At 39.0% G+C, this 23759-nt stretch overlaps 3 protein-coding genes across 3 annotated transcripts in view; 1 reads left to right on the plus strand and 2 right to left on the minus strand.

Moving 5' to 3' along the window:
- LOC146378990 (serine/threonine-protein kinase PAK 3) overlaps positions 1-6652 on the minus strand; it is a 50856-nt gene extending 44204 nt beyond the window's left edge. Inside the window, exon 1 of the mRNA XM_084942225.1 lies at positions 6630-6652. The gene's annotated coding sequence lies outside the window, so the exon portion shown is untranslated. The remainder of the gene's footprint in view (positions 1-6629) is intronic.
- A 56-nt stretch (positions 6653-6708) lies between these two features.
- mepcea (methylphosphate capping enzyme a) lies at positions 6709-17033 on the plus strand. The gene is given in 6 exon segments (XM_084942219.1): positions 6709-7041; positions 7741-8148; positions 8151-9665; positions 12196-12414; positions 12510-12633; positions 12748-17033. Coding segments are annotated over 5 exon segments (2196 nt in total). The 5' UTR covers positions 6709-7041; positions 7741-7845; the 3' UTR covers positions 12783-17033.
- A 4857-nt stretch (positions 17034-21890) lies between these two features.
- defbl2 (defensin, beta-like 2) lies at positions 21891-23745 on the minus strand. The gene is made up of 3 exons (XM_084942231.1): positions 22767-23745; positions 22376-22487; positions 21891-22269 (listed from the first exon to the last, which is right to left on the minus strand). The coding sequence occupies exons 1-3, from the start codon at positions 22942-22944 to the stop codon at positions 22248-22250; spliced, it is 312 nt and encodes a 103-aa protein (XP_084798357.1). The 5' UTR covers positions 22945-23745; the 3' UTR covers positions 21891-22247.
- Positions 23746-23759: the final 14 nt, after the last annotated feature.

Raw genomic sequence — 23759 nt, forward strand, 5'->3', positions numbered from 1 at the left:
AGCAGTTTGACAGGCATAAAATAGCATTTTGCACCAACAAGACAACTACCAAAGAGCTATTAGATGATAACTTGCAGTATATGGGCATGGTGTGCAGCTTGATTGCCAATAGCTTCATTTTTCAGCATGACATTGATTCCAAACACACTGCCAATGCAATAAAAAGCATACATGGTTAAAGAAATTACAAGAAAGCTTGCCTAAGAGAGTTCCAAATAAAGACTTTCACAACAAACATTTACTTTAAAGCTTGTTAGAATAGTGCAAACTCTGTTTTTGCCTTATATGCTGTATCTCCATGCATGTTTGCATGTGTTCCGCATTTTCCTTGCAAAATATAGAGAGATGGCTCAGTACTTTGACACAATACCGTACCTTGCTTTTATTTATTGTTCATGCGGTCCTATACTTTTTTTTTTTTTTTTGCAATGCACAATTTAAATGTAGCAAAAACTAAAATCGTATTTTAATTTGAATCATTAAAACTGTGCTCATCACTCTGCCAACATTGAATGAATTGTGCATCAAATTTATAGTTGTTAGCTAAGTCAAGACATGAGTCATAATACCTCCAATATATCTTATGACAGCGACACTTAAAATAGCATGCTGACCTGTCAGTGATCCCTTGGTCAACGGTTACTTACAATGACATCACACACAAAATCTGAACACGCAGAGCAAACAGTGGATGTTCCTGAACACAAAGCATCAAGGCTCGTGCTCTTGATGTACAGCCTATTGGGCCACAAGAACCATGTGTAGTCACCACTTTCTGCTTGGACACACACTAACAATTGGACACGTCTGGAGTGCTGGGGCCCAGACCCTGAGGAAGGACAGATGGTGCCCGGGATTGAGGACCGCACCCTCATTAGCATGAGAAAAGAGAAAGACAGAGGCGGGGGAACAGGTACCCTCTCTTCTGTTTTCCACTTCTATAAAGATTAGAGGCTGGGGGTGACTCATTTACCCAGCAGACTCTAAGGCACTGCTTTGGAACCCAATTATAAGAGGATACTGTCAACTCTAAGGGAAAGAACATCAAACGTTAGGCTCCTGTTTCTATTTAGTGCGGCTTAAATCAAAAAAGTTTTAACAATATTGAAGCATTCTAGTTTATTATTATATTAGCCTCCCAGAACACCTAAATAAAGAGATTTGTGATATTAAAAAGATTACTGTACATTTTCAGTGAGATAATCAAAACACAATTATTTTCAAATATATTGCGATTCTAAGTTTAAATGTCAATAAAATGTTTTAATATAATGTATCTCACAAATTCAAACTTTCACAGATTTTTTTGAGCGATAATAGCGTCTTCCAACATTTCACTAGAGGCATCGTTTACCTGAAGACTAAAGTTGCCACAGCAGCAGTGTCGGAGCCTCTCTGTGGCTGGAATGAGGCTGTTCTGTTGTTTAGACTCATTAGTCATACCAACCGCAATCTGAGAATTTCTCATGACTACAAAACTACCTTCTCAAAAGCAATGCCTTCCTTTATCTGCTAACAGCTAAAAGGTAACATTTAGGGTTCAAAGTTTCTGCAGAGCAACAACAGTAACTGCAACATGTTAAGCCAGAAGAAGAACTTATATAAAAGAAATCCTACCAAGGTGAATATCTGCAGTCCATGGTGTACTCTCAGCATAGTATCAAAATCATGTTTTGTCTCCCCCTTCTGGATAATTAGAGGACAGCATCTTCAGTAAATCCCAAATGCTATAGCACCACCCTCAGCACAGCATCTCTTTATCTTTTATTCTAAGGTACAAAATACAAAAGATTGGGAGACTATGGATCCTGGTTTCCACCTCTGAAAAAAATAAAAACAAAAATAAAACAAATAAACTGCAATCTATAAGTAAAATTTATTATCTCAAAATTTCAACATACTAACTGAAACATCTTGGGAAATATAGAAAATAAGAATAGAACATGGAATTTGCTGTCATTAAATACTTTTTTTTTTCAGTGGCAGAAACAAGCTGCCAAGGAGACAGAAGTATATGCTGTTAAAAGAAATTATGAAGATGGACTGGGTGGGTTCTATTTTTGCACCTAGAGAAACTTTATAACTAATTTTGTAAATAAACTGCTCTAAATAATGAGCTTACACAAATATATATTGCATATTAATAAGCACAATAATATTGCTATTAATATGATATATCAGTCTTTATCGCCGGGGGAAGGAAAAGGAGTTTACTGAGCAGGCCAGGTCAAATTAAACATGTTTCACAACTTGTCTTGGCTTTATTTTACCATAGCTTACTTTACAGTTAATTTGTATCATAGAAAACCAAACTGAAAAAAAAACTAGCTAAAAAAAAATACAGGGTATAAAGCATGCCATGTCGAGAGATTCACTTTAGGGTTGGACCATTAACTGTTATTTTAAGTGAGTATGTTATCTTCCAAAAGGTTTTAAAAACAAGATACAGGAAATTCCAGTATCTCTTGCCCCTGCTTAAAAATGATAACAAAGGAGACTCCAATCCAGCCCACTCAGTTTATAAAAAGTGAAGGAGTGCTTTTTGAACTTTTAATTGTATTTTCATACCTTTTACTTGATCCATCCATACAACATCAAAGTACACGGGCGTTTTCTATGAGTTAGTATAAACTTCATATTTTAATTTATACTAACAGGACAGTCTGAGTAATGAACTACCAGAACCTTTTCCGTAACTTCAAACATTTATGATTTAGGTCGAGCTCATTTCATGTAACTTCACCGTGGACATGATGTAAAATCAGCTCAACATCGCGGCCATAACACAATGAGGTTTAGTTCAGTTCACGCTTATTTTTTATGCCAGAGGGGCCGATGGCGCGATATGGCAGCCTTGCTTCTGTCAGTCTGCCCCAGGGCAGCTGTGGCTACAACTGTAGCTTGCCTCCACCAGTGTGTGAATGTGAGAGTGAATGAATAGTGGAATTGTAAAGCGCTTTGGGTGCCTAGAAAAGCGCTATATAAATGCAATTCATTATTATTATTATTATTATTTATATTTGAAGTTTACGTTCTAATGTTTCTGTTTCAATGACGGACAAAGCTATACATTTACTGAAAATCTATCATTTTCAGTAAATGTTTCCTTGTCACCACCAAAAATCAAGTTTTCCGTGTCTTGAAATTTTGATAATTATAATTCAAAGGTGATGGAAGTGAAAAGAAGCTGCCTGTACACTGCACACAATTTGTAGCTGTAGACCAGGGGTGTTGAACAAAAGGCCCAGGATCAGAAATCTTTGAAAAATGTGAAGAAGAGCATACATTGTGGACTTTTAAGTCTACTTTCAAAAATTTTAAAGCTTGTCTGACTGATTAATGTCCTCCCCCTCAGTCTTTAGTACATCAAGATAATAGATAATTAAATGACAAAAAAAAATTAGCTTGTTCCCCCCCACACAACGCACAATCGACAGACGGATTGGTGCAGCGGCTGCAGTGATGCGGACGCTGTACCGGTCTGTTGTGGTGAAGCTGAGTGTAAAAGCGAAGCTCTCAATTTACCGGTCGATCTACGCCCCTACCCTCACCTATGGTCACGAGCTGTGGGTAGTGACCAAAAGAACAAGATCGTGAATACAAGTGGCAGAAATGGGTTTTCTCCGAAGGGTGGCTGGCCTCTCCCTTAGAGATAGGGTTAGAGGTCCGGCCATTTGGGAGGGGCTCAGAGTAGAGCCGCTGCTCCTCCACATCGAAAGGAGCCAGTTGTGGTGGTTCGGGCATCTGACAAGGATGCCCCCTAGGCGCCCTCTGGGCGAGGTTTTCCGGGCATGTCCCACCAGGAGGAGGCCCCGGGGCAGACCCAGGACACCTGGAGAGATTATATCTCTCGGCTGGCCTGGGAACACCTTGGTGTTCCCCCGGATAAGCTGGAGGAGGTGGCTGGGGAGAGGGAGGTCTGGGCTTCTCTGCTTGGGCTGCTGCCCTCGCGACCTGGCCCTGGATAAGTGGAAGAAAATCTACGGATAACGCACAATAGAAATGTCTGTTTTTTATTATTTGTGGGTTAAGAAAAACTTTCTCCATTAAAAGTCTGGACAATGACCTGCCAAAACTTTTTCTGTAATTTTACACATTTATGTTTTACAATTTAAGCCCCAAAGGTTCATGTTGACAAATTTCTTTAATTAAATAGAGTGGCATTTCTCTACCATGCAATACAACTGAGATGTGCTGTTGAAATTGCACTTCATTTTTTCATATACTGAAATATGGCAGGAATGAAATGTGCATCTAAACTTATTTCCACTGACAGAAAGGGCCTTTTTACTGACATGCGCTATATTTGACCTCACATGTAAAATGAGTTTGAAAACCCTGCTCTAAGCACTGGTCAAGATAGCAATTATGACACACTTTACAGGGCTTTCTTGTAAAGTGTGTCACTTAAATTAACTTTGAAGTTAGAATCAAAGCTATAGTACCAAAATTCAATTAAATTAAAAATGTATTTGTATAGCACATTTAAAAGCAACAGAGTTAACCAAAGTCCTTCACAAGCAGTTAAGAACAAGAGAAAGCAATAGGGAAACAAATATAGATAAATTAGAAACAAATACAGATAAATGAGAAGACAACGAATTAACACTAAAAACATAAAACAGGCCTGATGGTACTCAAACTGAACTCAAATTAAAAGCCAAAGTAAAAAAGTTTTAAGATGTGATTTAAAAGACTGAATAGACTCTGAAGTACGAATATCCTCTGGCAGATTATTCCAGAGTCTGGGTGCTGCTACTGCGAAGGCCCGATCTCCTCTATGCTTCAATCGAGACCTCAGTTGTGCTAAAAGCATCTAGTTAGATGGTCTCAGCACTCTTTTGGGGTCATAGATGTTGAGGGGTTTGTTTAAATAACTGGGCGCCATATTATTTAAAACTTTAAAAGTAAGTAAACGAATCTTAGAATCAATACGATACTTGTAAATTTGCTAAAACTGGAGTGATGTGTTCATACATTCTAAAACCTGTTAAAAGACTCACAGCAGCATTTTGGACGTACTGCAAGCGATGGAGAGATGAGTGTTGAAGACCCAAATAGAGAGAATTGCAGTAGTCCAGTCTAGAGGTGATGAAGGCATGAATAAGTGTTTCTAGGTCTCTTGGAGACCTAGAAACACTTAGCTTTGGCAATTTCACATAACTGATAAAAACTTGTTTTCACAACTGTGGACACTTGCTTCTCTAATTTAAAAGAGCTATCTAAAAACACTCCAAGATTCCTTACGGTGTGAGAAAGATGAGAAGCAAGAGGGCCGAGGGTATCAGTTAACTTGTTCAAAGGGGCATGAGTTCCAAATATCATAACTTCAGTCGTATTTTTATTTAGTGTGAGAAAATTCTGTGTTAACCAGTCTTTAACATCATGCAGGCAGTTAAGCAAAGGCTGTAGTGGGACAGAGACATCCAGTTTCAAAACTAAAAGCAAAAATAAGTTCACACCCTATGAAGGTATGCATGTACCTACAAAGGGTGTGATTATGCCTGTGTATATAGTGTGAGCTCTCATCACACTATATACCTTCATGTTACATAGGTTACTCTGTACTATAAAGGGTACAAATGTGTTCATGTGATGTTTAGGGATTATAACTACAGGGATTGTTTGGCTACTGCTTCTTGAATATTAGTGAATATTAGTGCCAAGTAGAGCACACTTTGATCTTAAATGAGCTGAACCAGTGAAACTCCCCTTTCTGTCATTGTATAAAAAGTTCCACTACATACTTAATGTTTGAAATATTTTAATACTAGGGGGAAAAGGGCAGTTTCAACAATACAATATATACAGTTTTTCTGATTAAGGCTTAAATTGTAAGAAATACGTGTGTAAAATGAGAGAAAAATTGCACACTGTTCTAAAATGTTGAAACAAAAACATTTTTGTCAATGTCTTGAATGTCTTTTATTTATACTATTAACCCACTATAAAAAAATCATACATTTCTACAGTAGATAGTGAAAAACTGGAACTTTATGTTTTTTAATTGTTTGTGTATTATTTACTTTGTTGTAGTATAAATGGCCATGTGGGAAGGAGACGCTGTAGAAGTTGTTAAAATTCAGTTAAATATAAATAGTTTACGTCCTCCTTCACATTTTCCATCCAGTGGGCTGCTTTTGCCGATTGATTCTGGCCCACAGTCCTCATGTGTGATACCCCTGACATGCATAATTAGAAACGTGCATTTGCAAAAGTGCATTGAGCACATCAGTTAGGAAAGAACATACAAAAGGAAACTGTGAGGTTGCTGCTTATCAGTAAACTTTATAAAAACCTAATGTGCAGGCTATGCAGTACTCAGGCTACCATTAAGGCCTTCTTTAATATTAGTCTACTACGGCTGTAAGGGTGTATGGATTAAAGTCTGACTTTAGGACTATACAAATTAGTCGAATAATCGAGTAGCAACAAAGAAACTAATCTCAACTAGCTGAATTGATAGTCAGGGTAGTTAACCAAGGCGGGAAAGCTCTATGTTCACTTTTGAGTGTCCCTCAGCCCTCCTGTTTTGTTAAGTTGTTCCCTTTTATATATTGTCTAATAAATGAATTAAATTTAAGCTGCTAATCAATCAATAACAAAACTATCATCGGCTCTAATGTTACCTGCAGTAGGAGGCTCATTATAATATCGTAGAGGGGAGTTCTCCTCACCGCCTCGCAGCCACCAGTCAGAGATCTCCGCCCCAGTCATCTTGGGCTACAGCTCGGAGCCCGGATGCGCCGCCATGCCGCCTCTGTCAGCGAATGGAATAATTTATTCACCAACCTGCCTCACACTGGCCCACTAGGAGTTGACTGAAGAAGTCGATAAGACAGTTTCGTGGCCACCGGAGCCTTTGCTACCTACAGGCCAGTGCAGGATACCTGTGCCGTGCCTGCTCGTTTGTTTGCGTAGCTTAGCACTGTTGTGTCGCTGTAGGGGCACTTGTGCTAGCTGCGCTAACGTTAGCTCAAGCGGAGAGAGTGCGGGGTAGTGACAGTCCGGCCGGAGGCGGGGAGAGTCGCGAGCTGCGAGGTGAGACTGTTATATTTTGATGGTGGTTGCTACCCTGTTGATTACGCGTGGCCATCTGTTAAATGGTATCACTTTCGTGAGTGTGACTCACGATTTTAGTGGGGTTCGGGCAGCAGCATATCGAGGTGGGTACTTTGGTGCTTGTCGGGTAGCGCTTTCTGGCCGGAGTAGACCGTAACGTTTACTCGACGTTTCAATCTTCTTGGCCCGCGATAGAGAAGCTAAGAGCTAGCCTGCTAACTGGGTAACAGTGCCAGACGGGGACTCCTAAACTTTTCAGGTCAGCAACCCCTGTGTAGACACGCTTCAGATACCACAATACAGATGTGATAAGGGTGTGAGCTAAGAGATTCTCTGTATCTAAAAGATGAATTTTGTGTATCGTTATTAGGAAATCACAGTGGAATGTAAAGGGTTATTTTTTTAACTCCCACCTCATAGGTATAAATACAGATACAGGGGCCCTTGGATGTGCAAGTGCCTGGACATCCCAGCATGCCTTGAGCATATTTTTGTTGTAATATTAGCCAACTTATGTTACTTTACTTAACAAGTGTGTGTGTGTGTGTGTGTGTGTGTAATCACAACAATGAGGAGGCACCAGGTTTAAAGCAATTTTGTTCACCATATCTAAAAGAATGTTAAGTTTATGACATGAGTTTTCCTTCCTGTAACTTCTTTGTTTCTTTCGTTTTTCAGGCTCAGAAAATTACTCCCCCCTCCCCCCCCACAAAAAAAAACAAAAAAACAACAACAACAACAAAAAACTTTCTATGTCTTCATCAGCTCTGAAAATCAAAAGAGATGTCCGTTGATGAGGATACTGCAAAAATGGGCAGTCCACAGCCTAGCTCGACGTCATCTCTGCAGCTCACGGATTGTCCTGGAGGTTACGGTGGTGTGTCTGTGATGATGGAGGGAACTGCAGCTACCCCTGACTTTGCAGCTGCTTGCCCTCTTCTGGGCACTGCTGCCTCGCCAAAACACACCAGCACAACTGATGCGCTCACCCTCGCAGACAATGCTGGACAGAGAGCCAGAGGGAACGAGAATAGCATCAATCGCAGAAATAGCTTTCATCATTCCAAACAACAACAACAACAACAACAACAACAACGAAGCTAACAAAGCGGCGCTACACTGCAAATTCTAGTTTCAAGCATCCTTCATCTGGCAAACGGAGACGAAGGGCCAACTCTGAGAGCGATTCTGTCCTGCCCACCAACTTCCTCTTGGGTGGGAACATTTTTGACCCACTGAATCTCAACAGCCTGCTGGATGAGGAAGTCAACAAGGCGCTGAATGCAGAGACTCCCAAATCCTCTCCGCTGCCAGCAAAAAGTCGAGACCCTGTGGAGATACTCATCCCCAGGGACATCACAGATCCACTGAACCTGAACAGTGGGATAGCTGACAGCAGCTTTTTGGCTTCTCCCTTCAAGAGTGGAGGAAGGAAGAGACACCGCAACAGGCACCATGGGGGAGGAGGAGGTGGTGGAGGTGGGAGTGGTGGCGGTATTGGGATTTCAGCCACACAAATGAACCTCTCAGAATCAGGAAAAAGTGAAGTTAAAACAGGTCCTTCTGTACCTCTTCAAGGTACCTTAGCCTCATGTTCTGCACTAGAATCCAACAACGAATCCGGTAGTGTTTCTAGTGTCATGGCAGAGTCCCACGAGCACACAGATTGCAGCTCAGCAAGCTGCAAGGAGGAAATGCCACCTGCATCCATGGAGGATTCCACTTCAGGGGCACCGTACCAGCACACAAGTAGACGCAAGCGAAGGCGCAACTCGGGCAAAATGGAGCCCCCTGTCACCCATTCTACTCCGATTGGCAAGTCGGGACCTGGAGACAGGCATTTTGGTGCAGGGGGAGCAAGAAATTCCTTTCACACACCAAAATCTGGTTCCAAAATAGGTCCTGGAATACGCCAGTACCAGCAGCCCCACTCTCATACAAAGGAACAGCAGAAGAAGTTCCAGTATGGGAATTACAACAAGTATTATGGATACCGCAACCCGGGCTGCAGTGAAGACCCTCGTTTACGCCTGCTTCGTCCCGAGTGGTTTAGAGGTAAAGAAGTACTGGATTTGGGGTGCAACTCAGGCCATGTAACGCTCTATATCGCCAAAATGCTAAGACCCGCCCGCATATTGGGCCTTGACATTGACAGTGGTCTGATACATGCAGCTCGTAAAAACATAAGACATTATCTGTCTGAGCTGCAGACCCAAGAGGCCAGGCGAGCAATGCAGGGCAAAAAGACTAGTAAACAGGAGGAGACAAATGGAAACTTGAGTCACACGGGCACAGAAAAAGAGCACAACGAAGCCGAGAGCAGGGACGAAAATGGGAAACCAGTGAAAGCAGAAAGTGGCCCTGCAGATGATGGAAATGACAATGAGTCGTGTCACACGGATGAGATGGAGACCCAGAGGCAGGGCAGCAAAACAGAGGAAATGGAGCAAGAAGACTGTGATTCACCCCCCGCTGATCACTCTGAGAGCTGCTCTTTTCCTGTATCCCTACGGATCTCCAGGGGTCCCATTGCTGCACCCCCGCTAACACAGACATCCACGGTGCAGCCTGGGGAGTTCCCTTCAAATGTGTCCTTCATCAAGGTAAGAGAGGATTTTTTTTATTTATTTTTTCCCTTTTGGGAATATGGCTCAGATTTCTGTGTTGCTGCATATTTTGAACCTAGATGGCAAATTCAAAATAATTAGACACTGTGTGTGTCCTGCTTTATAACGTAATGTTAGGGTAACTGAATAAAATGTGTAAAAATGCACAAAAAGGTGTGTGCATTATGAGGACTGACCAGCCTGTCAAGAGAGCTTGATGCAAGTTGTGCACACACTTCCTCTCACTGTGAATTTTTGTTTTTCTTCCCCACTATAAAACAGTTATATAGTATTATATCTAAAAAAAAAAAAAAAAAAAAAACTGACCTTTGCATTTAATCATTGTCACATTAGTTGAGCTGTGGCTAAATATTAAAAGGTATTACAACCAATTACTGTAATATACAGTAATTGGTTGTAAAATTTATTTGCATAGCACTTATCAAAACCAGCGTTGTAAAATGCTTCCCAAAAAACAGAGTAAATGAACTAACTAGGAGGAAATTTAAAAAAAACAACAACAAAACAATGTACACTACGAGTTAAAAGTTTGGACACACCTTCTCGTTTAATGGTTTTGCTTTATTTTCATGACTCTTTACTTTGCGGATTCTAACTGAAGCCATCAAAACTATAAATGAACTCGTATGGAATTATGTTGTAAACAAATAATGTGAAATAACATGTTTTATGTTTTAGATTCTTCAAAATAGCCACACTTTGCTTTGATTACTGCTTTGCACACGCTTGGAATTCCCTCGATGAGCTTCATGAAGCTAATGCACAACCCCAATGATGGTCCCAACCCCATTAAGAAGGAACGAAATTCCACAAGTAATCCTGACAAGGCACACCTGTGAAGTGAAAACCATTTCACGTGACTACATCATGAAGCTCACTGAGAGAAGGCCAAGGGTTTGCAGTGCTGTCAACAAAGCAAAGGGAGGCTACTTTGAGGAATTTGAGGAATTTATCTTTTTTTTTTCTTTGCTACATAATTCCATATACTTTGCTTCATATATCTGATGACCTCAGTATGTCTCCACAGTGTTGAAAGTAGTAAAAATCAAGAAAAACCATTATATATTTTTTGTTATATGTTAATCTTGCATTATTACTTTGTTGTGTGTGTGTGTGTGTGTGTGTGTGTGTGTGTGTGTCAGTCAAACTATAGGCTCCCTGAGTTTTAGGTAACTGGTGATTTTGAACTAATAGGTAAAAACGGCAAAGAGCAATATAATATTGTGATATAATAAATATTATAGGTTCCATTAAAGTGTCTGAAATCAACTGTGTTTAAGCCATACTTGCTTTTGCACTCTGCGGTCCTTTTATATGTATTTGTTGAATGGAAAAGGGGAAAAAATACATAGTTTCCAAATGAAATTGATAACTGCCTCTTCTGTGATAATGGAATTGGATATTAGCACACCAAAATAATGAAGTTGTAGATTAACAATTAAAAAAATAAAAAAGACAGAAAAGGTGTTGTAATTGTAGGACAGTCTGAGCAGTGAGCTATCAGAACTTTTTTTTTCCTGTAATTTTACATTTATGTATTCATGCTAACAGATTTCTTTAATTTACTACAGCAATGTTTCTTCTTATTGTGGAAAAAAACTGAGATGTGTTGTTTAAAAGTGTGTTTCTTTTTCTTATATTAAGATATCGCTGGGATTTTAAATGTCTTTACATTACCAGTAGGAGGGAGTGTTACTAGTCCAGCCCACTTAAGATCAAAGTGGGGTGCATGTGGCTTACAATGTAAAAAGATTTTATCAGGATGTCAGGTTATTAATGTGTTCTTCTACTTTTATCTTTTAATGCTGGATGAAGATTAGCACTACTACTTTCTGCCAGTGGAGGTGCATTACTTTATACCAGACACTGGTAAAATGAATGGAAATATATTTTAGGGCAGTACCCTTCTGAGATTTTGATGAAATATTCTTAGTTACTAATCAGAACATTTAAATATTAAAAACTAAGCTTCATCTTTGAGAGAATTTTTTTTAAAAGAATGTTCTCAAATGTGGGCAGTAGGTTTATTTTACGGCATTAACAGTGTACTAAACACTGTAGATTTTGGCTTTTCTGTTCAATAATGTCCCCATAATGGAACAAAGGGTCACAGGAAAATATATATATATTATCAGTGTTCAAAATAGTGACTGTTCCCCATTTCCTCAGTCAGATCTACTGCTTTTTCAGGGCTACTGATCTAAAATAAATAAATAAGTAAAATATCAAAGATAGCACTGACCAAATAGCCATGTTCGAGCCCCCAGATCAGGACTTTATAAATGAATGATGTCATGATAGCTGTTTCCATCTTTTATATACAGTTTTTGATTTTTGACCAAAACTCAACAGGTAGAAATGTGAGATTGAGATTCTAGTTTGGGAGGTGAATCAGTTTCCAATTTCTCAGCAGTGACCAGCTTCAAAAGAAGTCTGTATTGGATCCATGAAATTGAATTGCACAAGAAGGGCCTATTTTTCTCACCTCATCTCTTCTCTCCTTTAGGCTAATTATGTACTGGAGAGCGATAATCTTCTTTTGACACAGCGGCCAGAATATGATGTGATTCTGTGTTTGAGCGTCACTAAATGGGTCCACCTGAACTGGGGAGACAGTGGCCTCAAGCGGCTCTTTAAGAGGGTCTACAGACATCTCCGTCATGGGGGCCTTTTCATCCTGGAGCCACAGCCCTGGGAGTCCTACGTGAGGAGAAAGAAGCTAACTGTAAGAACCTGAGATGACATAAATCGGTCATTTAAAAAACCTGGTTGATTGGCTGAAATATAACAAATGTTCACTTTTTTCCCCTTGCCTGACAGGATAATATTAGCAGGAATTATCACAGCATCCGTCTCAAACCTGACCTGTTTTTGTCATATCTTACAACTGAAGTGGGCTTCACCAGTTTTGAATACATCGGGCCCCCCAAGTGTTCAGTAAGAGGTAACTACACAATGATTTGTCACAGCAGATATATTCTCCAGATTGTATCCAGCATTGTAGTTTGCTGCCATGTTCATCTTTATTTATTTATTTATTTATTTATCATCGTGACAGGTTTTCAGAGGCCAATCTATGTATTTCACAAATGACTGCGCCTGCCTTGAACATCATTGAATGTGAGTAGCCTAAACCACCATCATACATTCAAGCCAGCCATCTACACTGGACTACAAGGAACAATCTGAAACCTTGAAACCGTTACTCCGGCGTTTGATGCTGAAGATGAATAACAGAAAGGAAAATGGGACCAAAAGTGGAATGACATTTTTTTTTTAAGGATGCAGACTGTCAAAGAGAAAGATGTTAAAGTCCTCTGTGACTAGAAATTATTAAAAGTGTGGAGTAAACTCGGATAGGACTCCATGGGTAACCTGGAACAAAACTCCTAGTTTGGCCTGAGTGTGGAAGAGGTGTTCATCTGCTCAGATTTCCATGGTGGTCCATCTAGTGGTATTGATGCCCCCAGTTTGATCCATGGCCATAACTTGGGTTGGAATATCTTGGGCCATATCTTTACTTTCAGGAAGTTATTCTGTGCCACCATATTTCTATATCTTTTACATATTAGGATTGGACGATGGGAAGTCTTATCCAATTGGTCGCAATCGCCATTTTTAACAGGTGATAGATGTTATATTCATCAACTGTATGTTGCGTAAGCAAAGCTGCACTATAATGCATACAATGCCATTGAAGAGATGATATTAAATCTTTTGAAAAGTAAAGTGTTTTATGCTGTGCAAGACACTGCGCACAATACTTGTGAATGTAGCCCCCCCACTGTAACTACTGAAGACTTAGAAATCCTGCCTTACCTGTTAAATATATGTTTAAACCGTTGAATGCTCTTGCGGCAACCATATAAGCGCACATTTGTTTGTGATGATTAAAACAGTTACACATGGTCAGTCACTGAGACAGTTTAACACTAATGGCCTATGTGTTTGTCCCATCTTCCAAACCTAATGCGCACCTTGTTCTTTGCCTTTTTTTTTTTTTAATTAGCTAAATTTTGCTGAATTAGCTTTCATACATGTTAAATAGTGCTCAAAATTTCTTCATATTTTGAATACGACGTCAGAAAAAGCACCTACATCACACAAAGACCTTAACAAGTGGAAAGTGGGGTGTCTGAATAAATAGAAATATAATGAGGCACAGTGGGGAAAGGTTTGCTAAACGGCCAAAATAGCATCCAGTTAAATTTGAACTGAGATGGTGTGACATCCATGTTATTATTCAGCCCACAAGGACTATTTTAAGTAGATCTGTAGCAGGCAGCCATCTTTTTTTCTTATATTTTTTCTTAAACAGTTAAGCCATAGCCATACCTTATCTGCTGTCTCCAGTGTCCTTCATGAGGTGCTGACTGATACAACTGAGCGTAAAATTGAGGCAAAGGCGATTTGAGGCCCTGTGGTGTCATCAGTCCTGTATAAATCAGAGACATTCTATTTTGTGGGTCTGTTCTCATGCTCATCCAGTAGTCCCCGTGTTGATTTCTAGTTATTCTATATATGTAAGCATAAACAAAAAAATACTGGAAAATGAATTGTTGCTTTAATATTGTTTTTATTTTGTTGTTTTTTTTTTTTTTTTTTGTTTGTTTTTCAAACCAAATTTCAGTATGACTATGCTTTTTGTTTTGACGAACTTCCATTTTTTTCTGTATTTTATTTATTTTATTTTATTTTTTTCCTGTCATTCTGTTGGGGCAGATCACACCCTCACTGCTTTTAATCTTTGACCAATAGGGCCTGTTCAGTGTTTCCCAGAGATCTGGGTTCTGTTTGTGATGGTGTTGGGGATGGGTGTCGGGTGGCAGCGTTCAAAAGAAGCTACACACATTTTGTCAAAGTGCTTCTCAGTAAATATTTTAAGTGACCAAGCATCTCCGGACAAATAAATAGCAGACCATCTCCAGTGAATCCATTGTCTTATAAATGAGCCTTTGACCACCACTGGTCCTTGCTAGCTTGCAGTGGATATCTGGAGAACAATGACTACTTTCCTCATCCCCACCTAGACAGTGTTGATGGAGCCTGAGAGGCTCAAGCAGCTGAATGATATGAAAGGACATTAGAACAGAGACTTGGCTATCAAGTCAGATGGAAGGGAAATACAAGAAGGCAGCAGCTAGCTAGTTTACTTGTAACTTGGCTTTTAAAATTAGACTGACGATTAATTTAGACTATTAAAAGCTGGTGATCTCTTGAGTGGGTGGAGAAAAAAAAATTGCTAAAAAGAGTCCTCAAATATACTTCATTGACCTGCCCAAGTAATGACTAGGTGTGGGAAACACTGGAGGTACAGGTATTCCTTGTGTTTGCATTTTTAATTGGTTTCCACTGAGCACCACCCATCTGCAACCTTTCGTTGGAAGAGGCTGGCACAGAAAATCTTCCTTTCATGTGGCTGGTTCCGTTACGGGTGTGATAGGGCAGGCGATGATGGACGATATGTTTCTGTTTTAAGTAATCAATGTAAATAAGTTTGCAGATTTTGTTCATAATGGCCTGAGTCGTTTATACAGTGTTTTATGGTTTTCTTTTGTTCTTTTATGTTTGCTGCCAATTTACAAGTGAGCGACAGGTCTTTTTTTTTTTCTTTTTTTTTTTTTTGTCTTTTGTCTGGGGAAAAAAAAAGACCGGTAGCTTTGTATCTACAAAAAAGTATGTACGTTGCAAAGTTCAAATTTTTATTTTGCATTGTTCTGCCCTGGCAGGCACATTTATTGTTAGGCAAGTTGTTTGTTTGTTTGTTTTTTCATTTCTTTTTTCTTTTTTTATAAATTGTTTGAAAAGATCGTTTGTGTCGGTGCACTCTCTCATTTCACTTCATTTGCCATGTTGTAGACGTTTAAGGTTCTTCATAATAGAAAGTTTACTATTTTTCTTTCTCCCAACAAATTCTCCAGAAAAAGTTGTCAAAGTATAAATTGAGCAAGCAGAATACATTGTGAATTTCTGCACAATTTAGCCTCAAGCTCAGTTGGCGTATCAGACAGAACACCAAATCACACCTTTCTCCTGTGCTAAGACAATCGGACTCTCAGGCCCACTGCTGTACTTTCAAGGGCATTTTGCTTTATGCATTATCAACAGCTGTTTTCCTTCTGGCAATCAGCATTTTAGTAGAAAAACAAATTGTTATATGCCTAGGTTGTGCTTTGCCACCTATGTTTTAATATTGCACCTTACCGTCTTAGCAGTGGTGTCTTACAGATTTTAACCCAGTATGCCTGACTTGTACGTCCAGGTATCCAAGTGAAAGCATGTCTTTGCTGGAAGTATGAAGTTACATGTTGTCATATACAGTGCTGTATAAAATTTCAGAATCCCCTTGAGGTTTTGCACAATTTGTATGAATTCCTTCTTCTGGTTGGTTAATGACATTAAATCATACCAAAAATCCGGAATAAGAGAAGCTCAGTTTTACTAGCTTAAAACTTATAGTGCTCAGATCTCTTATTCAGGTTATAGTAGTAAACAAAGACTGCCTTTTACTTTGTTCTAGTGGGCAAAAGAAAATCCTCTTAATTGGAATACTTTATTAAATCTTCACTGTATTAAAGCAAAGAAAACCAGAATAGTTTAATAATAAATGTAATAGGATCTTTAAAAAGTAAAAACAAGTGAAACTGTGAATTTTAAAAAGTCTTTTTTTAATGCACATTTAACCCAATGAGTGACATATGTGTGGACTTGACATATGTTCTTGGTTTTGTGAGATGCATTATTACAGATGATCTATTAATCGTCCTCTGCAAAACCCACTTGTGGATGCAACAAACACTATGCTTACACTGTCTTTTGCTGTAACTGCAGTAAAATTATGGTGCTAATTAATGTCTACATCATATGTATCTGAGCATTGTAAGATTAGAGCAATTCATTAATTTAAATTAGCAACAAATTTAAAAAATCTCGGACCCAGCTGTAAGTCATTGCTTTTAATTTATTAGGAGTTACAGCGTGTAATTAAAAACTAAATACACCAGGTTAGATTCTAGGTAAAAGTTGATATATAGCCAAAGCATAATTTTTGACTGCAACATTGTATTACCTCAAGGGGTATGAATTTTTTTTTATGGCACTAAAATTCACCTAAATGTTGAATTTGCACTGATATGAAACATGGTAATGAAAGTAGTTTAGTACATTTTTTTTGCATTTGATGTTTTACATGTACCTTAACCTTCATAGAATCAGTTTTCTGGAAAAACTGATCAGTATAACCCCCTCTGTCAGGGAATGTTTTACATTTCATGCCTCTGAACAACAAGCTATATCTGAATGTTTCTGTGTTTAACATTTTAACAGATTAAACTTTGTTCCAGATTTGTTGGTTCAGTATTTGCTTATGAGGTATTAAATATGGAGAGGGGTTTTTTTCCCCACATCTGTTTACTTTTTTACAAAGGTTTCTTTGATTAAACATCAAAACTTTCACACTGGTTGTGGTCTACCCATAAGGTTTCTTACACTGAAACAGCCTTCACAGCCTTTCTAAAGGCTTAGTGGCATTGAAGAAAGTAACATGTTAAAGGGAAGTTGTGCACTTTCTACCAGATCAAAGTTATTAGATTCACTAGAAAAGTTATTTACCAGTATGTTGGAGCTATATAACCACAAGAATAATAGTGTCATGATAGCTGTGATATCAAATTCATTCCCAAACAATCAACTAATATTCACTATGGTATTTGAGTAACTGGAGAAGTAAATAACAGTCATAAACACAAACAGTCAAAGCTTTTACTGTTTCCAATAAGACCAAAAAGGGGGGAAAAAAGAAGAGTGAAACTCATACCCAGGAGCTACTAATCAGATGCACTTGATTAATTGATCATCAGGAAGTGTGAGCACCTCTATAATAACACACGTTATTGGTTTGCTGGCCTTGACCTTTAAGGTGTGTGTGTGTGTGTTAACACACTGCTGTTGTTTGCTGTGAAAATCCCAGCAAATTCATCCTAAGGTCAGACTGTAAATCCTCAGACAATACTGCACAAAATCCAAGAGCTACATCTAGGACTCTACAGGCCTCAGTTAACATGTTAAACTAGGAATAGAATAACTTTATTATTCACATTCATTGAAAATTGCCTTTGGTCCACCAAGCCATAAACAAATCAATCAAATCACTTCATGTCAACACACATTCATACATACCCACACACAAAACGTTGATACAACAAGAATAAAATCACCTTTGACCACTTTTTTTGTTAGCTAGAGGAATCCTTGCTGTTGTCCCGAGGGCATTAATTCAAAGTCAGAATCAAGAGGGTGTTCAGGGTCAGCAACAATAGACCAGGCTTTCCTCAAAACAGCCTGATGATACAGCTTATCAAATTAAATTTGTTGTCGACCAGTAAGTTTTAGAGATGGACCGATCCGATATTACATATCGGTATCGGTCCGATACTGGCCTAAATTACTGGATCGGATATCGGAGAGAAATAAAAAATGTAATCCGATCCATTAAATATCATGAAAGCACCTCACAAAACTTGTGACACGACGTAACTCGGCTCATAACCTTAGCAGTAGGAGCAGTATGCATCACGTGATAGAGCGGCTGTGGCTTGCCAGACCTGTCAGCGGTCTGGTTGAGCATTTGGAGCCTTGCTACCAACCCGGCATTTCATCTCCGACAAAGTTATCCCAGAGAGAAGTAAAGCAAGTGTGTAAGTTCATCTCTGAATGTTTGTAAAGCATTCCCACGTTAAACTTAACAACCGATATATGGAGCAACTGCTTCTTCTCTTTCTCTCTCCCTCTCCTGCTGCTACTTCAATCAAGAAACTGCTTAATGATCAGCTGATTGGCTTTTCTGTCGCGACTCCGTCTCTCTTGTTTGTTTATCGCCTACTTTGCACCAGAAAGAGGAAACCAGCGGATAAACAACAGCAGCACGTTTAAGCTTGATAAGCTGTTGTTAGAATTTATTTAATATTACTTTCTACACCAGGATCTTTTTCTACGTAGCTGACGGCTGGTAACTGTGCAGGAGCGGATCTAGCAAAGTTTAGCCAGGGGGGCCGATAGGGCATGAACAGGGAAAAGGGGGCACAAAGACATACTTTTCTTTCTTATTCTCATTTAAAATGTCTAGCTTGTATTAAATAATTATCTGAATATTACACCCAAAGTTTTAATTTGATGTAAAATGAATAGAAGTCCATTACTGTATATAGTAACTATTAAGTCTAATATATACCCTATAAGCTATAGTACTTTTTCCTTTGGGAAGGCACCATCTGTGCAGTCTGCAATTCTGTTGAAGAAAGATGTTGAATCTATTTAATATTTCTTGAAAAATAATTGATTTCTGTGCATTTTTTTTTCACACTGCACCAAATTAAGGTTGATTACGTCGATTAAGCATCATGAGGTGGAGCGTGAGGGGTGGTTCCCTATTTTTTTTTTGTTGCTGGGAGTTGGAACCCTATTAGTTAGGTTGCTTAATATTTACGCTAAGTACTCTTTAAAATACCAGAATAGGGAGGATGGTGTAGGTTTACGTTTATTAGACTGATCAGTATTGCTGAATTATGAAATATTTTGGGTGCAGTGTATTTTTTGCATACAGGTATAACAGAATAGCTTTAGTGTTGTTGTTTTTTTTTTAAACTTGAGTATGAACTTATACAAAATGCAGCAAGATATTTAAAAAACAGTTTTATTGATTAAAAAAACACTATATCAGATTCATATCGGTATCGGCAGATATCCAAATTTATGATATCGGTATCGGACATAAAAAAGTGATATGGTGCCATCTCTAGTAAGTTTTCCAGCAGTTTGTTCTTAATTGCCACAGTCAGGCTGAAATATTGATTTTAAGGATGCTTTCAATCAAACTGACATAAACTCTTTCTAAAACTTTGGGGCCAACTCCAAAGTCTCTTAACATCCTATAAAGAAACTGTGATCCTTTGATTATTTTCTTGCAAACTGAGTCAACATTAATCACAGAGTTAAACTTGTCATCAATATATGTTCCCAAATACTTCAAGCTATTAATGACTTCTGCAGACTGACCAGAAAGTGAAAGACCTGTTACGGTGCCTGTGTAATAAGACCAGCTCTTTTGTTTTGTTGTTATTAATAAACAAATGACGTGATTTACACCATTTTTCCAACATATGTACCTGAAAGAAATAGTTAATGTTAGAGTTCCTATAAAAGAGATCAACAATTAGCAATATCATCAGGATATTAAAGTTCATGGCAATTAGAAAAAGACTGAACAAGTATGGCTTGTGTGGAAGGGTTGCTGGGGGAAAGCATTTTCCCTCCAGAAAAACATGAGATCAGAGGCTTAGGCTTGCAAAATTGCATCTGAACCAACCACAAGATAAAACCAAAGTGCAGATGTTTAGCCATAACGCACCAGGCAATGCTTGGCAAAAAAACCAAACATAGGCTATCAGAAGCCTCATAGCAATTATCAAGCACGGTGGTGGATGGGTGAGGATGTGGGCTTGTTTTGCAAGGACTATGCATCCAAGCATAGCAGCAAAACTACAACAGAATGGCTGAAAAAAGTCCAGATCTCGACCCAACTGAAATGAGAGCTTTGCATTAACAAATACCAACAAACCTCAATGAACTGAAGCTATGCTCTAGAGAGGAGTGGCTCAAAAATTCTTTCACAATGATGTCAGCGTCTGATAAAGTCAGCAGAAAACAAGTTATTACTTCAGCTTATTGCTGCTAAAGGTGCTTCTACAAGTTACTGAATTATGTGATGTAATTAGTCTTTCATAGGACTCCATTGAGTCCTGTGTTCTCATTCTTCATTTTTAGCAATGCTGCAATTTAGTTTACGCACTCTCTGATCAGCATTCCCGCACTGACTACTCTTTGAGTAATTCTGTGAGTTTCTTCTTAACTGCATATTGGTTAAACTTCATTTCACTTTAATCATTAATGAAACAGCACCTGCATGCTTAAATAAAACAAACCAAGACTGGCACCAATAACCATACCATGTTCAAAGTCACTTTCTTCCCCCATCCTGATGCTCAGGTTCTCTTGACCATGTCTGCATACCTAGATGCAATTAGTTGCTTCCGTGTGATTGGCTAATTAACAAGCAGTTGAACAGGCCTATCCAACAAAGTTGCCAGTGAGTGTATATTCATGCTGTTAAAAATAAATGTATTTCAACTTCAAAGACACTGCAGGAATTTGAATTGTTAAAATCAGATTTCAGCTCTCTGACTTCTTCACTACATTACTCATTCCTCCCATTATCACGTGATTAATGAGTGTCTGTTTTTTGTTTTGTTTTGTTTTTAAAAAAACAAGTGTCAGGTTTTTAAAAGTACCTCAATACTCCCAGCAGTCCATTGTGAAACACAACTTTCTGTTTTAAGCTGTTGTTGTCAGCTTTATGAAGACAGACGGACGTATAAACAGGTCTGGCTGGGGGTGGGTTCCCTTTTGTAGTTTGATCACGCTGTGCTGTCTGAATAGTTCACCCCAGATGACAATGCAGGGCACAATACAGTGGCTCATGTTTACAAATATCATCCATGCCTTTAACACCTACAACCCCAAAGCAGTTATTGACCACCTTCGGATCGTGGCTCATTTGACTCTACATCATGACCATATGGATAAGTTAATGTTTCAATCAGCTGGTTGCTAAATATCAGTGTTACAAAATATATGATGGCAGCCTTTTTGCTGTGGATTAGTGGTGAGTGCTTAAACATAACAGTTTAACGTTTTCGTAAAATGAAATCGATAATGAAAACCACAGAGCCAATCAGCAAGAACATCTGACCTTACGATCAGAGAGAGGCAGATAACATGACAATGAATTTGCTTTGCAGTCGTGACTGGTGGATCCTGACATTGTCTGTCTGTTCTAGACAATGTTGTCCAGACAGACAGAATGGTGAGATAACATAAACACAGACAAGAGACATAACACTTCATTCACAAAAGCTCTATTCCATCCATCACAGCTATTTGGGTCAGTCACTTGACCATTATTGTCTCCTGTCAGTACAGGGCTGGGGTGACAGCATGCCAGACTCAACCCAGACTGCTTTCTATGCTTTTATTTCCCCAAGGTCAAGCCAAGTTGGCGTAATTGGTGGAATATGGAAATCAATTGTATATTTTCAATGGTTTTCACATGTAAATTATGTTTAGACTGACTGGGAGCATCCCAACTTAATGGCATCAACAAACCAAACATCAGCACATTTATTTTAATGCATTTATTGTCAACACTGCAGACCAGAGAGGTAAAGGTGACAGCTCAAACAGTTCTGTTGTAAAGAGTGCGAGGTACATGGTAGATACACACCTAAGAGCTGCAAATGAGCTTTGTCTAGCTACAGAAAGTCCACTTCAAAAGCACTCATTGTCAGATCCCACAGGATGCTGGGAGGCCAAGAGGGGTCGAATGACAGTAAAGTTGTCATAGTTTCATCCAGGAGCGTTACTATGACCACAGCTGCCTGTACTGAATATGTCAGAACTGATGATGTGATAACTTTCAGGCAGCATTAGGCAAGTGGAGCGCTGCTAGTATCTCATAGCACAGCACCTGGAAAAATAGAAGAGTAAAACTTCAGTTAAACTTGCAATTAGAGATAATTTCTTATGGGTTTGTACCTTTAGCAAAAGCACTATAACAATCGTTCCACGCCTACCTGTATCTTCGGGGGCAGCCGTGATGACCAACAATGTATTCTTGAGCATAGCAGAACCGTCTGCAGAGTCCTCTATACCCACAAGTCCAGTACTGCGTTTCTGGATCAGTTCCTGTAGATAATTATTTAAAAATGACATTCCAGCATCCCTGATGAATGTTGGCTTACTGGCATTTCCATAAGCTATAGTGGCAACGAATCCTTCAGATATTTACAGCACCTAAAATGTATCTGACATAGAAAGTTGTATTGTTTTATGATGTCTTACTTCTCCTCAGTTCAAACACAAACAGGCCCAGTACACTTACGGTGTACTTTGAGCATATGCGACACTTTGATTTTCTTCATTTCAGTTTCTTACTGTGACAAAGTGGATGCATTCAATCCTTACCCTCCCCAGCTGCGAGCATCAGGAGAAGCACGAGGAGAACCAAGCCCAGTCCCTTCATGTTTGGGTACCTATGAGCTTTCAGACACTGCCGCTGACGCGCTGGTGCTGCATTTATACAGCAGTTGAAGCACGGGGGAGGAGTCCGGCGTGCTCTGTCCAAATCACAATAGCAGAGCATCACTGAGTGATGAGAGTCTGAGGGCTGAAGGTCAGGACTGTCGGTTCACTCAGCATAATCAACAGCTGCAACCTCTTGAGAATTTGAAGTTTCTTTTTGTTTATTATTCAAAAGAACCATCCTGTAACTGTCTGTCAATATGCAAAACACAAAGTAGTTCTTATAGGATATGCCCCTATGGCAGAGCAGAGCAGTTAATTTAGACGAGAGTGGACTCTTTCAAAAGAAAATGTAGCATTTAAAGGTAAAGGACTATCTAATATATTTGTATTACAGAAGGTAAGCAGAACAGTTCTGTCTGTCCTGCTGCACGTTCAAGCCTCTGTGCACGTACTGCTCTCCCCACCTCTGAATATGGCAGTAGTTCATGTGTTACTGCTGATGCTGGGAAACTCCAAACTGCACAAAACATGCTGGTCCAGTGACGCAGGGAATGATTGTTAACAAAACAATAACAGAGACATATATATATATAATTGGACAGCATGCCCTCTACTGCTCATGCAAAGTTATTTGCTGGCATGTTTGGCCCTCCCAAACAACACAAACAAAACAAATATTTATATACACATATAAACCTAGAAACTGGGCCAATCAAATGAGAAATGGGCTTCGGCTACAATTTTTCAAATTGAAAATAAAATTTAAAAAAAAGCATGGGCATGAGAAGCCCAGCAGCATTACGATTGTCTGCAACATGATGAAGCACGGAGCAATTTATGTATTTCAACGCGCTTACTGTTTTTGGTCTGATAAATGTAATTGCGATTTAGAGAAACAGAAGTCTAAATCGATTTCACTAAAGTTGTGCAGTA

Source organism: Perissodus microlepis, chromosome 10 (assembly GCF_051167445.1).
Source record: "Perissodus microlepis isolate ML-2025 ecotype Zambia chromosome 10, ASM5116744v1, whole genome shotgun sequence".
In the NCBI taxonomy this organism is placed as follows: Eukaryota; Metazoa; Chordata; class Actinopteri; order Cichliformes; family Cichlidae; genus Perissodus; species Perissodus microlepis.